At 42.1% G+C, this 16,538-nt stretch overlaps 1 protein-coding gene across 2 annotated transcripts in view; it reads right to left on the bottom strand.

The window, feature by feature from the left end:
• PRKN (parkin RBR E3 ubiquitin protein ligase) overlaps positions 1-16,538 on the bottom strand; it is a 1,116,534-nt gene that overhangs the window by 486,220 nt on the left and 613,776 nt on the right. For both annotated transcript variants that reach the window (XM_074333793.2, XM_088795206.1), the window contains exon 6: positions 9,802-9,917. In XM_074333793.2, coding sequence (XP_074189894.2) covers positions 9,802-9,917 — 116 coding nt within the window. The remainder of the gene's footprint in view (positions 1-9,801; positions 9,918-16,538) is intronic.

The raw sequence follows: 16,538 nt of genomic DNA, 5'->3' as shown, positions 1-16,538 counted from the left end.
TCTAACCACCTGAGCCACCGGGCCGGCCCTCTTCTTTGTTTTTAAAGTGATGACCTGAATATTCAGTTCGGTGAGATACAGCATCATGGCTGAAAACAACATCCTTACTAAGTTTAGGAACTTGTGGAATATGCTTGGAAGTAATTGTGGTAGGCATGTAACTTGCAGTAGTGGTCAAAGAAGCTGATATTTTATCAGTCAAAGCAGAAGCTGTAGTTGTCAAAATTTGTAAGTATTTTTGCAAAGACAGAGTAACTGAACAACAAAGTTGTTGTAAAAAACCTGATGTTGGAGAAAAAAAGCATCTCTGGGTGGTGGCATGTACTGTTTTCCCTCGCTGCCCATCTTCTCCTTGCTGCCAATCGCACTTTTAGGAAAGTTTCAGCCTTGAACAAACCACTTTGTAAATCAAATCTAGTGACTACTGAAGGGCGGCAGAATATGCCACCCAAAACATGCCATTTGGCATAAGGATTATTTTGAGCTAATGCCAACTGAGAAAGATAAAAAAAAAAAAAAAAGTTTTGCCCTTGCTTATTGCCTAAAGAAGAACATAAATTTGTAAAGATTTCTCCTCCCGTTCTGCCAGGAAGTCACTGGAAACAACTCTAGACTCTTATCAGCCAAGCGAATGCCAAAGGAATCGATATTATAGACTTTACTGATGGGCCCTTATCTTCCATTAGACCCCCCACGTTTACCTCCCCACAATGTGCTGCTCTAGAAGTTCAAAGTCCTTTTCCTTTGTTTTGTCACTTCCCTACAGAATTATCGTTCTTTGGTTAAGGAACCAAATAAGGCTAAGTTCTAACCACCTGTCTGAGTTACTCATCTCTGGGTGCTCCCATGTGGATGTGTGCTGCACTTGTTAGTAAACCGCTGTTTGTTTTGCTCTTGTTACTCTGTCTTTTGTCAGGACCTCAGCCAGAGACCCTAGGAAGGTTCTTTACTCCCTACAATACAACAGTATTAACTTTTACAAGAGTCTTCTAAATTTGTTTGCATTTTGTTTTAAATCAGTTAGCAATCTTTTATCAAAATCTTCAACTAATAGAATTCCCCAAATCTCCAGCTTTTGAAGATTTAAGTAAAGATAAATCACTGAAGAGGGTTTGCAAGAAGAAATTGAAATTGATCCCTATAAAAGTGGAGAACCTGGTTAGATTAAATGGTGTGAAATCAAATGATATACAAGATTTTCATTCTAAAATCTATAATTGAACTTCTGGAATATTTCAATTTGTGGGAGGAATATTTCAATGCAGCTTCTAGTTTTAATTAGATAAATTTATATTCACATCACAAAGAACACTGAGAAAACTTCTGGTTATGCTGCCTCTAAATATGGCAGAACTTTCAAAATATGTATAAATAAAAATAATTTATTTGATATGTTCTGTTTAGTAAAAATATCAAAGAAAGCTTCTGTGAGTGAAGCAAAAAACAGTACTTTTGAAAATATTCTGTCAAAATTATTTACTCATTTTAATTCAAAAGCAGTTAGAATTGAGAATACGCTCTTATCAACATTTTCTCTGAGCTTGCCACCAGGAGGAGATTTTCTCAATTATAAATATTATGAGCTACAGAGAAATATCAATTGAAGATGTTAATTTCAAATGCTTTAGTTACACTACAACTTTGAAGAAGACTGCAGGCGACTGAGGTTTTTTTAAATATAAACAAATAAAATGATACAAAAATATGTTTGAACCAAATGGCTGAGAAGAAACCAGATGTGGAGACTGGTGATGGCAGCACCATGTGTCAGGGTTTGGCTTTGGGGTCAAGGGTCCTTCCCCAGTGATTTGCAAGGAGGAGGTGTGTCAGAACAGGCAACGTCCGCACCCAGCTGGCTGGATGTAAAAGAACAGTGAGTGGGCAATTGGTGCGTGTCCTGCTTAAATACACACGAATTATTCTATGCTTGTGTTTAATGCTGTCTTGGCCAAGTGAAAGAATCACTGGAAAGACTTTCTCTAAAGAAATGTCTGGTTCCTATTTCAGAGCCACGCCACACTGAGAACACACTCAGAGGTGTTCTGGAGCTCTGCCTTGCCGTGACCAGGCTCTTTTTCACCACACCACTCAATCGCTAGAGGACACAGCTGTCATCTGCTCTCCCTGCACCCCAAACACTCTTTATTACAGTTGGAAGCACCTGGAACACTTCCTGGAGTCACAGATGAGCTCGATAAATACCTGTTGAATGAACAGACTAATTAACTTGTCAGTTACATCTGATGACAGAGAAGGGCTAGAGATCACAGCCGCCGGCATAGAACCACATTGCCGTGACGCTCATGTTATCGGATGCTGGTGTCTGTGTGCACACTTCTTCACATTGCCGTGTGCGTGTGATGTGTGAGGCCCATCACGACAGCACATTAAGTAGCCCTTTGTGCTGCGAAAGTCTACATCTGGACAGAGAAACCCTTGAACTTCCATTCCTGGCACTTCAGACACAGGATTCGAAGCCATGTTTGCTCTGACGTAGAGTTTGCCAAATTAGCAAGAAACAGAATCAACACACCATGACCCTTACTTCAATAAATAACTTTGGACTCTGGGTTATTGAGACTATTACTTATTTGGTAGCAAACAACTCTACACGTTTTGGAAGGTCGAAAGGACAAACCTGAAAATGTCTGATTCTAAATGGCATGGGAAACGAAAGATACACATATGATGTGTATAGAGAGCAAGGGAGAGCATTGCTTACCACCAAAAACTGTTCCAGCTGCTTAAAATTTCTGAGGATGAGAATCAGTGCAAATATTATTTGCAATCAAAATAACTTCTCCCCTCACCACGTTTATAATCAATTGCTAATTACAAGGATTAAGCCGCAATTAAAAACAAATGCACAAGTCACTTACAATATTTTCCTAAGTAAAATCAGCTGTTTAAAGACTATGTGGCATTTATTTCCAAAGAAAATCGGCCTTAAAATTAATGCCTGCCTGTTGCCAAAATCCTGGTGAGGGCCTCTCGGATGCTTTAGGATCACAGCTGCTCCTGAACATTCACTATGAGAAGATGAACTGCTTAAAACCCAGAGAATTACAACATGCAAGGTCGACCTCAGTGGATACAACATTGGTCCAGGTGGATGTCAATATTGTCACTCGTGCCAGTGGGGGCTGCTGTGCACCCGTAGTGACAGTGAAACAAACAAGCAAGGCATATGAATGTCACACACAAGCATCTGTAACATCGCCAGGAACCCCCACTGATGCAGCCACTCAGACCTGAAATCTATAGGGTCCACTGCAGGAGAAATGAAGGTCACTGACTGACATGAACACTGACGCAGCTCACACTTCAAAGTATCAGTGTTGATAAAACATTTCTTCTGTTTTCATAAGTAACTGACTCCAAAGAATGTAGCTGAATCATCTATGTCCTGAGTCGGACTTAGAAATTGACTTTCCCCCTCATTTCTAATGCTGCCTTAAAACTCTCCATTGATTTCTAGTTATTTTATTTAAATCAGTTTTGGAAAATGCCATTCCATTCAGAAGGGGATTTTAAAAGGAGAGCGTTCCACATAAAAAGAACTTGGTTTTTGCTTGTTGCACTGCATGAAACAGATTCAGATTATTTGTAGCATCAGTCACGTGGCTTATCCTTCGAACAACCTACAATCAGCAGAGCAGAGGGTCATATAGGAAGAAGCTCTGTTGTTTCCAATTCTTACTGGTTTTTGAACTGTCTTGTATCTCACTTTACCGTTACTATTTGTCTTTTCACTTATAACCCTACCTTCCACCCTCACCAGACAGGTTTGCCTTTTAATGTACAGAGAAACCTGGGGCTGTACAGTGGGGCAAAGTGTGATGAGCGAAAAACAATGCAAACCCCACAGGCCTTGGTGCGGACGTTGGGTCGACCAGATGTAGGATGGCTAGAGGCAATTTTTTAAAATGTTGTCATGCGGGGAGGCCTGCAGGGTCTCTGGTCCCGCTCCCCACATAACGTAGGATATGGTGAGGCCAAAAAGGAACACCCATGGAGCCATAGGTAGGGGAGTCATACCACTACGGTCTCACTGGAGGCTGGGTTCACTGGACGTGCGACCTGCTGTCCGTTTTGTCTGCAACCCACCGACGACTCTCTTTCACTCTCCTCCACTCTCCTCCGTAGCCGCAGCAGTTATATTAGCGGCCAATTGGCTAACTGGCTACAGCTGACGGCCAATCAGCCACAGCTGACGGCCATCTACTACCCGAGCCAGCACTCCTCCACGTGAGGCCGAGAGCCTGTAAACTACTTTCTGGGGCTCTGTCCCCACAAATGTCTTAGCTTCAATTTTGTCATCCATAAGACAGATATCAAATAATTTTTTATTAGTTTCAGGTGTACAGAACAATGTAATAGTTAGACATTTGCACCCCTCACAAAGTGATAACCCCCTTCCCCAAACTACTACCCCTCTGACATCATATACAGCTGTTACAATTCCCCTGACTCTATTCCCTATGCTGCACTCCACACTTAGGTAAAGAATTACAGGTCATTAAGCATGCCTTTGAATTTAGGAGGGAGGATGTAATTACCCCTCCACCCACAGGAAGGAGTCTCCTTTCTGGAAGGGTTGAGAACCCCTCTCCCTGGATCCATCAGGCTGAGGCAGGCCACACTTTTTCTGGAAAGAGCCACTCACAACACAAGTAGAGGGAACTTACAGGGCTCCGTGTGTAGTAGTCTGCTTCACACTAGAAGGCCTATCTTTGACTTCCTCTTTCATCTTAAAAAGTTATAGATGTCCCGTTCTACTACATAACATATTCCTGCTGATTGTTATATAAATGTGCTACGCTGACTTACCTCTCTATTATGCTATGCAAAATGGACACTCCAAGATAACCCCGTACTTACACGACAGTATCTTTTCTTGCTGGCATATGACACCACATGGCTAGCAGTGTACATACTGTTTGGATCTAATAAGACAGATATACAATCAGTATACGCAAAGGTCTCTAGTGCTGTATCATGTAAACACAATACCAGCAATGTTTCCATTGCAAAAATGAAGCCATTTACTGAAAAAGGCCAAGTTAAAGATTTCGGTCGAATTAAATATGAGTATATCTGGAGTCTCTGGCGAGACTCTTCAGAGCCTGATCCCTGGATAAGAACTTCAGTTTCCATTTGACCCCAAAATGTCAATAAAGGGTTAAGTTGAAAGAAGATAGCCATTAAGCAATGTCTCAAACATTGGAAAGAAACATAACTTACATATTAAATCTAAATCATAAAAGAAATGCCAAATATAACAGAAATTTCAATGTGAATTGACAAGAGAAGCCTAAGACAAGAGAAGCAGAAGGCAAATGCATTCAAAGGGTAAGTAACTAAGATCCCCGTTTCTTATCTCTCTTTGTTAAATGAATGAGTGAATGAATGAATGAATGAATACCAAAATCCTGCCAAATGACAGTTAAATCATTCTCCCCCAGGAACACCATAAGCAAGTACAAATGGAGTGAACTAATCTCAGACCCCAAGTAAACCTCTGAAGTCTGCAGCCCAAGGGAGCATTGCTTGAAAAGGCAGAAGGAATTTGAGGACAAATTTGAAGCAAGAATATTATTTTAAAAACCATTTATATCAAACAACAGTGACATCAAAACCATAAGTCTTTAGTGAAAGAACTGAGGAAGATGACAAGGCAGCACTGCTTCTAAGATTTAACATCCTACTGGCAACTGGACTTTAAAACATGTTTCTGGAAGGTTAAGTTTTGACTGTGAATTTTTTTTTTTTACTTTGTGTTCAGCTTTGTAAACTGAGAAATAATGAATGAAGGTGAAAAGAAGTGCAGGGAATACCAGACAGCCTTAGAAAGAGAAAGGGGGGAAAGAGTGAGGAACAATTTTTTTCTTTTTGACAAATTATATCATGGTAACGATTTTTCTATTTTGTATGTTTTCAAGTTTTACACTTTAAAATTTTAAGAATGATATTGTAAATCAGGTTCAAGGCACAAAAATGATGTTTTCCCCTGGGAAGTACCCGATATCAGGGTGAGCCCCAAGAGACACATAGTGGTTGGGCAAAAATGTGTCACTTTGACTTTGCCCTTTGACTATGCCATTTGACTATGGCTGGACGCTGTTATTCCTGAGTCAAACTGAGGCATCCAGAAATGTCCTCAACGTTTTCATGTAATCCTCTGGAAAATATGTAACCATACAGCCATTCTTCCTTCAACTGCTCCACTTTCTGCTCCTGGCTCAGCTTTGTGCTTTTTGCTCCTTACTTTTTATTCATAAACTTAAGACTATTGACTGCTAACCCTGAGTGGATGAAGATCTTCTCACTGTTGTAGATAATTAGAGGAGACTGCGAGGTTGGATGGCAGATGGGAACCTGCTGCTTCATATAAAACCTCAGGATGTTTTGGCTCTCAAATAGTTCACCGTTTTCTCTAAGAGAGAGGAAAATGTTTTATATACAGTGCAAACTCAAAGCACACAGATCATGTACCCGAAAAAATCATGTACCTGAATGAAATAAGCCTAATGCCTGGAAATGAATATCACATCCATCTTACGTATTTTTTTCCTACATTTACCAGCCACACGTGTGATCTGGAAGGCAGTATCATTGAAAACCTCATATTTTATTTCTGCAGCTGAGAGCCTTACAGGTTACCTACTTCAATTCTTGGATTTTATAAGAAACCCGAAAGCCTAAGAGATTATATTATTTTCCTAATGCCAAAAAAGTAAGCTTATTGACTTTGGTGCTCCTGGAATAGAAGTTATTATCCACTGACAAATCATTATTATTAGAAAAATAGATGAAAGAGATGTCAATCTCTTCATATACAAAACTATATGTTTGTAAAGCACACAAATAAAATTCTTACCTGTGACCGTTCTCTACAATTTGTTCCGAGGATAGACACATAATGAATATTTTCCTTATTTATTTTATGAGGCCAGCAGCATTACCTTAATACCAAAACCACGCAAAGGCAATACAAGAAAACTACAGACCAATAACTCATGAACATAGATGCAAATATCCTCAACAAAATATTAGCAAGTCAAATCCAAAACAGTATAAGAATTATACACAATGGTCAAGTGGGATTTATCCCAGGTATGCAAGGCTAACTTAACATTCAAAAAACGAATTAATGCAATACATCACATCAAACTAAAAAAAGAAAAGTCACACAATAGTATCAATAGATGCAGAAAATTTTTTTTGACAAAATCCAACATTCATTCATGATAAAATCTTTCAGTAAACTAGTAACTGGTGGGGGGCAAGGGGGGAAAGAAGGGTGGCTTTCTCAACTTGATAAACTCTATACACCAAAAATCGACAGATAATGTGATACTTAATGGTGAGAAACTTGAAGCTTTCCCAGTAAGCTGAGGTCCAAGGCAAGGAGGTACTCTCTCACCACTCCTTTTCCACATCATACTGGAAGTCTTTGCCAATGCAATAAGGCAAGAAACTAAATAAAGGTACACAGAGGAAGAAATACATAAAACTATCCTTGTTCATAGATGACATAAATGCAGAAAATCCAAAAGAATCCACAAAAAAATTACTGGAAATAATAAACAATTATAGCAAAGGTTGCAGGATACAAGGTTAATATATTAAAAGTCAATCTCTTTCCTATCTACCAACAATGAACAAGTGGAATTTGAAATTAAACACACAGTATCTTTCACATTAGCACCGAAAAGTGAAATACTAATGTACACGAGTGTAGTAGACATACGTGTGCACCTCCACATGTGCACACACATGTGCATGCTCACACACACACGCACACACAGCCATTATATGTACGCAAATATTCGGGCATACTCAAGATACTGGAAAGAATTACACCAAAGTTTTACTAACCATAAAAGTAAATTTTTCTAACATTTAAAAATTTTTTATTGTGTGTGAATTATTTCTAAATTAAAAAAACAAAGCATTAGCAGGAAAAAAGCATTAGCAGGAAAAAAGCATTAGCAGGAAAAAACCCACAACAATTAGCAAAGCACAATTCAGTGTATTAGTGACCTCGTGCAGGCTTTTATGACATCCCCAGGCATGGAGCCGTCTCCGTAAGAAGAAAGAATCCTCTTCTCTATCTTACATATAAAACACCCTTCTGCTGTCTTCTACAAGAAGGGAACTTTTTCAATCACGTGGTTGGTTATACATACATACTTAAATCTAACTGAACACAGTAGCTTCTATTTATAATTTCCCTCAAAAGCAATAATAGGAAAAATTTTCATTGCAACACACAGTATTATTATTCCATCAATTATCTCCCTGTGCATCTGGGAGGAGGCTCATTTCCTGTAGGTGTTGTGAGTTATTAACGTAAAGGTGACAGCTTAGCAGCAGGAAACATGGAAGGCAATGCTCATAGTAAGATAATACGATAATATGATCAACATTACATTTTGTAATGCCATTTTTATCAAGTTTAATGGGAGGTTTTAAAATACTGGCTGGGGGCTGCATTCTGACTTACAGAAAAATATTTTGAATTTCTCTTCTGAGAAACTGAAAAGGGATGTAATGATCTAGTGCTTTCAGAGCAGTTGAGCCCACATTTTTAGCGCTTTCCAATTCCTTTCCTGAAATATCAGAAGAATCAGCTGTTCTTCTTGCATGTGGAAAGCGTTAGCCAGAGGCAATTATTCAGCCGACCCAGGGAGACTGAAGTGCTGCATTTTAGGTAATATTATGTATGGTCTCCCTTGCCTCAGTAAGAACTAAATATGCAGCAAAAGGAAAACATCTCATTTTTACTCCTTCCTGGAAACAGGTCTGCTCAACAGATGTTGTTAAGGTTTTTAGGTTTCCATTAGTCAACAGTTGTATTTAAATTTATTAAAGAATAGAAGTACTAGGAGCATTAATACCTGCTAATCATGAAATTATAGCGTTTAAAGCAGCTTTAAAAGGCAACCTGGTACAGTCCTAAAATCTAGAGCCAACACTTAAATGATGAAGGTATGAGGCTGCTTTTTCTTTAAAGTTTGGAATGAAATATATTCCTTGACTTTATTCATTAATTCATTTCAGCAGTCCCTAGAAGTTCTTTCTTATCAGGGCTAAGACCTCTCTGTTGCGATTTGCTTCCAGCCAATCTCAAGAATGTGTAATAAAGCTAATTTCTTTTACTCCACTCACTTGATTAGTGTACAGTAAGGAAGTCTACTCTAAATCGCCTACCCCTGTAGATTAAATAGACTTAGGTTCTTCAACTTGGTTCTTGCCTCCGAAACTGCAAATCTAGTCCGTCTCCCCGTTTTTCTCTCAGACCGTCTCCACATTTTCTTTCTTTCATTCTACCCTCTGAGAATAGAAACAACCAGGTCCAAAACCAGCTACACGCGTTATTTTGGGGATATGAATGTATGTGACGCACCAACACAAACACAGATCTGTGGAAGAACCGAAGTACGTGGAGAAGACATTTTTAAAATAAAACACTATGGGCCATACATTCCAAAAATACACAGTGCACATAACTTATTTCATTTCTAACATTCATGTAACGTTTCAAATTATTTTAGAATTTACTGATATCAATATGTGCTTATATTTTAATACCAACCTAAGCTGACACTATTTTTAGATATGTCCTCTCGCTTATATCGTAGGAGCTTATGTGACTACTGACTAAGGATTTGGCATCTTAATAGACCCAACTTGGGCAGACAGCAGCCACCTAAAGCAGACGCTCCTCCAGAAAGAGGAAGGTTTATACTGTGGGAATTTCTAGACGTTGAGAGTGGCAGCGCTGCAGACTCTTACCTGATGTCCGTACATGTTATGCAGGTGATAGCTCGGCTGTTCGTGGTGATCAAGTTCAAAGCTACTGATGTTTCTTTGTCCGAGGTCGGGTGTGCTCCACATTTAAAGAAAAACTCCTGCAAGAAATGAGAAATGCTATCAAAGTCATGGAAGCCAGCTGGCCATTACCCCTTGTCTGAGCACTTCCACAGCAAACAATGTCTTCGGGCAAGAGGAGAGATCTATCAATAGGTATGAATTAGAATTAAATCAGCATCAGACCTTCCCAGGGAAACGAATGCCCTTGTGCCAGATTAGTCAACAACTCCGTCTTCAGAAGGGGCCAAGTGTCTGTTAGCCTTTCCTTCTTTTGAGCTTTCAGCCATGGAGCTGGGGAAACAATGTGTGCCCTGGTTTAGCAATGGCCCCCCATGCCAAGTGAGCCTAGTGCAACAACTCGGTGTGGCCGCAGTGGGGGCCTGAAATAGTAACTCGCAGATGAGGACAGGGAGACCTGCACCACGAAATGATTTGCCCAAGTCCAACAATCACAGGTGGAGCCAGGCCACCTATAGGGAAACCCAGCACTTTTTTACTTTTTTTTTTACAGCGTCTCTACACAGTTGGTCAGTTATCAGCAAGAATGTAGGACAGAGTAAGGGATATACAGGCCCTATGTCATGCGGGGTGTCATGCGGGGTCTCTGCTCCCGCTCCCCACATAACAAGGCAGAACATGGTGAGGCCCAAAAGGAACACCCACGGAGCCATAGGTAGGGGAGTCATATCACTATATTCTCTCGCGGCTGGATTCACACAACGTGCAACCTGCTGTCCGCTTTTCTGCCAACCGACCAACTCTCCTCGACTTCACTCCCCAGCGCAGCTGCAGCAGTTATATTAGTGGCCAATGGTTCAAGGGTTATAGCTGATGGCCATCTACTACCTGAGTCAGCACCTTTCCACGTGAGGCCGAGAGCCTGGAAACTGTTCTCTGGGGCTCTGTCCCCACACCCTGTTATCAATAAGTGCCCAAGTACATAAGGCCTTACACAGTAGCCGACTGGGACTCTCCCCAGACTAATTTAGAGCCCTGCGATGCTTTCAGCCTCTCCTCAGCATCCCAGAATTCCCTGGGAGACTTGGCCCCCACCCTCACACCAGGCAGCAGGGGATGCTTTAAACCTGTAGCTCTTTCCCTAGTGGTGTCCTGTCCCCATGCCTTCATTCCAGCTTTTTACATAGTCACATGCTTTTTGATTGATAATATCCTCCCTTCTCAACCAAGATTTTCTTTTCCCATTTCTTCATTTCTTCCTTCTGCTATTTGTATATTTGTTCACACACCTCTTCTTCCCTTCATACATCAAGGTGTTCGGCCGGGCAGTGCTCTGCTGCTTGTCAGTCTCCACACCTTCCCCGAAGCTCAATTTTCTGTGATTACAAACATTCTACACAAATAGATCACTCGATGACACAAGAACGCTTGCAACCCACACTTACCCCTCAGCTCCACTGAAGTATAACTACTTGGAATATTGAAAGCATTTTCCCTTTAAAAACTAGACCCAGTGTCAGCAAACGTTTGGTCAATCTCCAGATATTAAATGTTTCCAGCTTTGTGGGTCATTTGGTGTTTGTTACACTTTCCAACTCTGCTTTGTAGCCTAAAAGCAGCCATGGGCAATATACAAATGAATGGACATGGCTGTGCGCTAATAAAACTTTGTTTATAAAAACATGTGGTGAATTGAATTTTGCATGCAGGCCATAGAATATCTGCCCCTACACTTGATTCTGACATATTTATGGAATGTTTTATTCATACTTGTATCCTAACAGTGCTGCCATAGGATAGGCATTAGATCTATTTCTTAAATGAAAAATCAACAGATTTATTTAATAAATGCTACCGGTGTGCCTTTAGACGTTTCTTTCCCTACACATGACCAAACTAACCTCATTCTCCCCTGACCTGAGATCCGGTGAGCAATGCCTGTGGGTCTCAAGCTACAGTGTGAATTAGAATCACAGGGGAACTTGTTAAACTAGACACTGCCAGGCCCTAACCTCAGATTTTCTAATTGGTAGTTCCACCCTGGGGCCAAGGATTTGCATTTCTAAAAGGTGCCAGGTGAATGCTGTTACTGCTGCTGTGGGGACCACACCTTTGAGAACCACTGAGTTACACCAATGTCGGGGGTAAGGGAGGAAATTGTACTTATTCTCAGAAGACAGCAACTGTAGGCGACCTTGCGTACTGCCAATGAAAATAAGGCCACGTCCCAGGTAAAGTGTATTACTCTCCAAAAATCTGGTGTGTGCCATTTTACAGAGCAGTGTCCCGAAGCCAGGTATTTGGAACCCAGGCAGTTCTTAACTGCAAGTGTCTGATCACTCCCAGATGGCAAAATTGCTCATTAGCCAGAACCTTCCCTACCTGGGGCATGTGGCCTAGTGGCTGATCCACCTGCCAGCAGTCCTCAGCCCCACAGAGGAGGGGGTGCCACCAGCCTTGTTACAATAGATGGGTATGCAGTGCATTTGGTGGGAGGCCGTGCAGGGGTGTCTACGCCCCCCTCCCACGAGCCAGAGCCTCCCCTGGCGCAGCAGGCAAAGCATACCCACTGGGCATCCCTCTTTTCTAACATGGATGCCACATTTTTCACTCAGTTTTTTAAAATGCTACAAATCCTTCAAAGGCAGTCAGTTCAAGGGCATTGAGAAAAAGAGTTAAAGCAATTCCTGACCACCAAAAGAAGTCTGGAGGCCATGCCTGACCCTTAGGAAATACACTGAGCCAGCTGAGACCACTTTTTGCAGACATGAAAAAAATCCTCCCTTACAACACAAAGTAATTCCTCCAAAATAGCTGAGTTGGCTGGACGATTGAGAAGGTATTTCATATATAGATAAATAGATATAGTATTTATCTTTTCTTAGTTTGCAGAAAGCTACTGGTAGACAGTCAGCTAACAAATCACAAAGTACTCTAACACCAGATAAAATTCAGCCAGATAACAGCCAAAATCCTTTTTTTGGGGTGGGGTGGAGTAGGGATATTTACACATAATGGCATAGGAAGTCACAGATATTTGGAAAATTCCAGTATTTCATATGATCTGATAAATTTAAAATAGAAAGTACTAACGCTGTATATCAAATATGTTTGTCTCATCAGTGCATTTCAGCAATTTCTCCACCAATTCTTTTGAAAGGGAGTCCTTTTAAAGTCCTAGAGCAACTGGAAAAAACTAAGGAGGGTCTGAGATTTCACCCGGCCTGCAAGCTAATAGGTTAGTTTGCCACAGTCTCATGGAGGCTGGCAGAAGACACGAGACTCCTGGGTCAGAGACAGGATTGCACGCCTTGGGCCCAGGCAGAAAGAAATATGGACGCTATGATGACGTCATCATGTTGGAAAGATTTTCCAGAACAAAAGAGTAGTGAATGCCTCCTTCACAAAACGTGGAGAAACAGGAGAGACCCCTGGAGAATTGTCTCCCAACAGTAATAACACCTTTTCTTATAGACTAATCAGTTCAGTGATATGATCATTTCCTGTCTGATCCAATCAGCGGACTAGAAATTTCAAAGTCTTTCTGATATCTCCAGTCTACGTTAAAAACACACAAACTAGAAGGCAAAACAAAACAGAAATAAAAACATTTAAAAAAAATTCACCTTGGGTTTCTCAGCTTGTCATGTAGGGTCTCTGGTCCCGCTCCCCACACAAGAAAGCGAGACATGGGGAGGCCAAAAAGGAACACCCACGGAGCCATGAATAGGGGAATCATACCACTATATTCTTGTGGGCAGCTGGGTTGGAGACACAGGAAGCAGGATCCACAATCTGCCGTTCGCTTCTCTGCCACCCAGCCAGCCAGCCAACCAACCAACTAATCAACCAACCAACCAATGCAGACACAGCTGTTACATCAGTGGCTAATTGGCCAACTGGCCACAGCTGACGGCCAACTGGTCACAGCTGATGGCCATCCACTACCTAAGCCAGTACCTTTCCAGGTGAGGCCGAGAGCCTGGAAACTGCTCTCTGCGACTCTGTCCCCACACAGCTTCCTTATGTAGGGTTGTCATCTCACGGGCAACTGTGTGATTCTTTTGAAGTAACTGTCTATGGAGTCTGCCTATCTGTGTTTTGTTTCTCTTAATTGTTCAGATTAAAAAATTAAGGAAACCAAAGTCAGACAAGTCTTCTAGCTGGAGTCCATGCACAAAATGACATCTCTCACTGTGAGAGCCACTCATCTGGGGCATGCCACCATCTGATCCCCATGAGGGGCCCAGGAAACACCTAAAGCTGGGCCAAGTGACAGTGGTGATGCCCCAGGGCCAGGCTGCTCAAGATGACATTACTCTAGTTCCAGTGGATGCCAGGGTTTGACCAGCTTCCACCTCACTAGGGAAGCAGCCTCCTGTGGGAGCAGCAGGAAAACATTTTCATTCATCAGGGAGGACACCTGTCAATCACAGTGCAGACAACACAGGATCCTTAACTGTGGGGAAATTGTCTCAACGGAGCCCACCCCACCTCCTGAAAATGCCAGCTCACAGATAAATCAGCTACGAAAAACAAAACCAAACACAACAAAAAACTAAGTCCTATTCAATTAAGTTCCTCCACCTAACCCCACTTTCTGGCTCGTTCCACTGGATCCATATATTCAATTCAGGGAAGCTATAATTAGTTATGAAGCTAAACTCTATGACAGTAATTGAGCAGCTTTATTTTTAATGATAGTGTACAAACTATTCAAAACAAAATAAATTAAAAAAAAAAAATCCCAGAGTAAGACCTTAAAAATATGTTTGGCTTTATGATGTGACCCTGAAAAATGCTGTGTAAGTATTTTCCACCTTATTAGCACTAAATAGAAAATCCGAAATCCAAAAGGGTTGCATTCTTCAAGTTCATAGAAAGGTACTCATATTTTTGCCACTTCTGTGCACAAGATTCTGATCCTTTCCTTCTGTTCTCACTGAGCTCTTAGGTGTGATCACAACTCAACCATCCTGTCATGTCAGATCGTGGAGGTCTGCCGCTCTAACCGCAGCAGACCCATAAAAACCAAAGGTACACAGAGGGGAAAGCCCTGTGAACATTTCAACTCAACCGTCGGTGGCAGGCCTGGAAGCCACCCTCTGTCCTCACTGCACTCTGCCACCTGATCATAACTCATTGCCACATTCTCTCACAGGCAAAGGAGAAAATACACAAATGTGGAAATAAAAATAATAAACCAGCAGAATGTGAAAATTAGATAAATGCCCAAAACCCAACTGCATAAAAACGTATAATGTGAGAAGCTAATCAGTCAACTCCAAAGACAAACTGATATATTCTAAATTGCTACAGAAATAGCTCAAAACTACCATCTCGAAAGTTTGCCCCAAGGGCAACGTAGTTTCCCAAACCTGAAAACACAGCAAGGAGACCTGGCTTCCTCAGTCACGAGCCTTTTAACAGCTTTCCTTGAACTCCCGAAAGTCAGCCCTTGTGATAGATACTGCTCAACAATTTCAAGGTTTCCAAATAAGAAGTTATGTCTATCTTTGTGACGAGCTCAATTCCACGTTAGTCTCCAAATCCATTTTAGTTAACAGCCCCAAAGGAAGCGTACCTTTCTCTTGATAAAAGGGACACAAAATTTTCACCAGGAGGTTGCGGTGGGTCTGGGGTTTGTACTAAAAAAGTAACTGACCACTTGCAAGGGTCAGAGTCAAGGTAAGGAAACAGGGCCCACACCAGGTAATTTTGTTACCTTAGGCAGGAAGAACGGGGCACAGACAGGGCTTCAGGGAGAGAGGGGAGGAAGGGAAGGAGGAAGTGCAGGAAACAAGGAGATGAGCTCATTCTTAAGAAAAGGTGCAGCTACCGCTCCTTGTAATAGGTCACAATACTGTTAGCATTGCGGGCAGCTCCACCACCTGTGTCACCATGATAGTTCCGACAAGGACCAAAACGGGATTCCCACCTCCCCATGGGAAGGAGTGGCCAGCAGAGAGGCCCTGGCAATGCCTGTGACACCACCCTGATTATTTCACGCCCTCATTCGACTAGAATCCTAAGCTTCTTTGTTCTACGGGGCAGTTGGCATTTTTGTCCCTGCCTGCCCATGTCCATTATTTTGGGCGTGTATTTTTTACTTTAATAAATCCTCTGCTTGTTTGGCTTTGCTCATGTGGCTTTGGCTTTGTACGTCCTGGAATGCTTTCCTGCGACCGTTCAAGAACCCTTGTTCTTCAGTAACAGTTTGTCTGAGGGGAGTTAATACCGGGGTCTAGTTGCAAAGGTGGTGGAAGCCCAGAAGAGCCAAACAGCGACAGGCAGTCACCTTGATATCAGAGCCCCAACCACCTGGGGCTGGAGGACAGTGGGAGGAGGTGACATCACCCCCCTGCTCAGGAGCTGGGCTGTCTGGTGGGAATTGGGAGGCTGTGTAAGACAGCCACTGCCACAGATGCCTCCTGAAGAGGAAGGGAGAAAACCTCCCAGCTTCTGCCTTCTCTCTGCCCTCCCACCTCCCACCGGGCCTCCCATGGGCAAAGCCAGCCTGAACCGAGGAGCGGGGCGCTTGGGAGCTGTTGCTGGCCACGGACAAGCAAAGAGGGGAAGGACAGGTATATCTGAAAGCCACCAGCAGGGGCCTGGTGTACCCCAGGGAGGCAAAGCCAGTCTGGAGAGCCAAAATTCGTCACCTTTCACTGTGTGTTAGTGGTGACACATTCTAATTAGCC

This window comes from Rhinolophus sinicus, chromosome 2, assembly GCF_057876585.1.
Source record: "Rhinolophus sinicus isolate RSI-liver-muscle chromosome 2, RSI-T2T, whole genome shotgun sequence".
In the NCBI taxonomy this organism is placed as follows: domain Eukaryota; kingdom Metazoa; phylum Chordata; class Mammalia; order Chiroptera; family Rhinolophidae; genus Rhinolophus; species Rhinolophus sinicus.
This window is presented reverse-complemented; position numbering and strand designations above follow the sequence as displayed.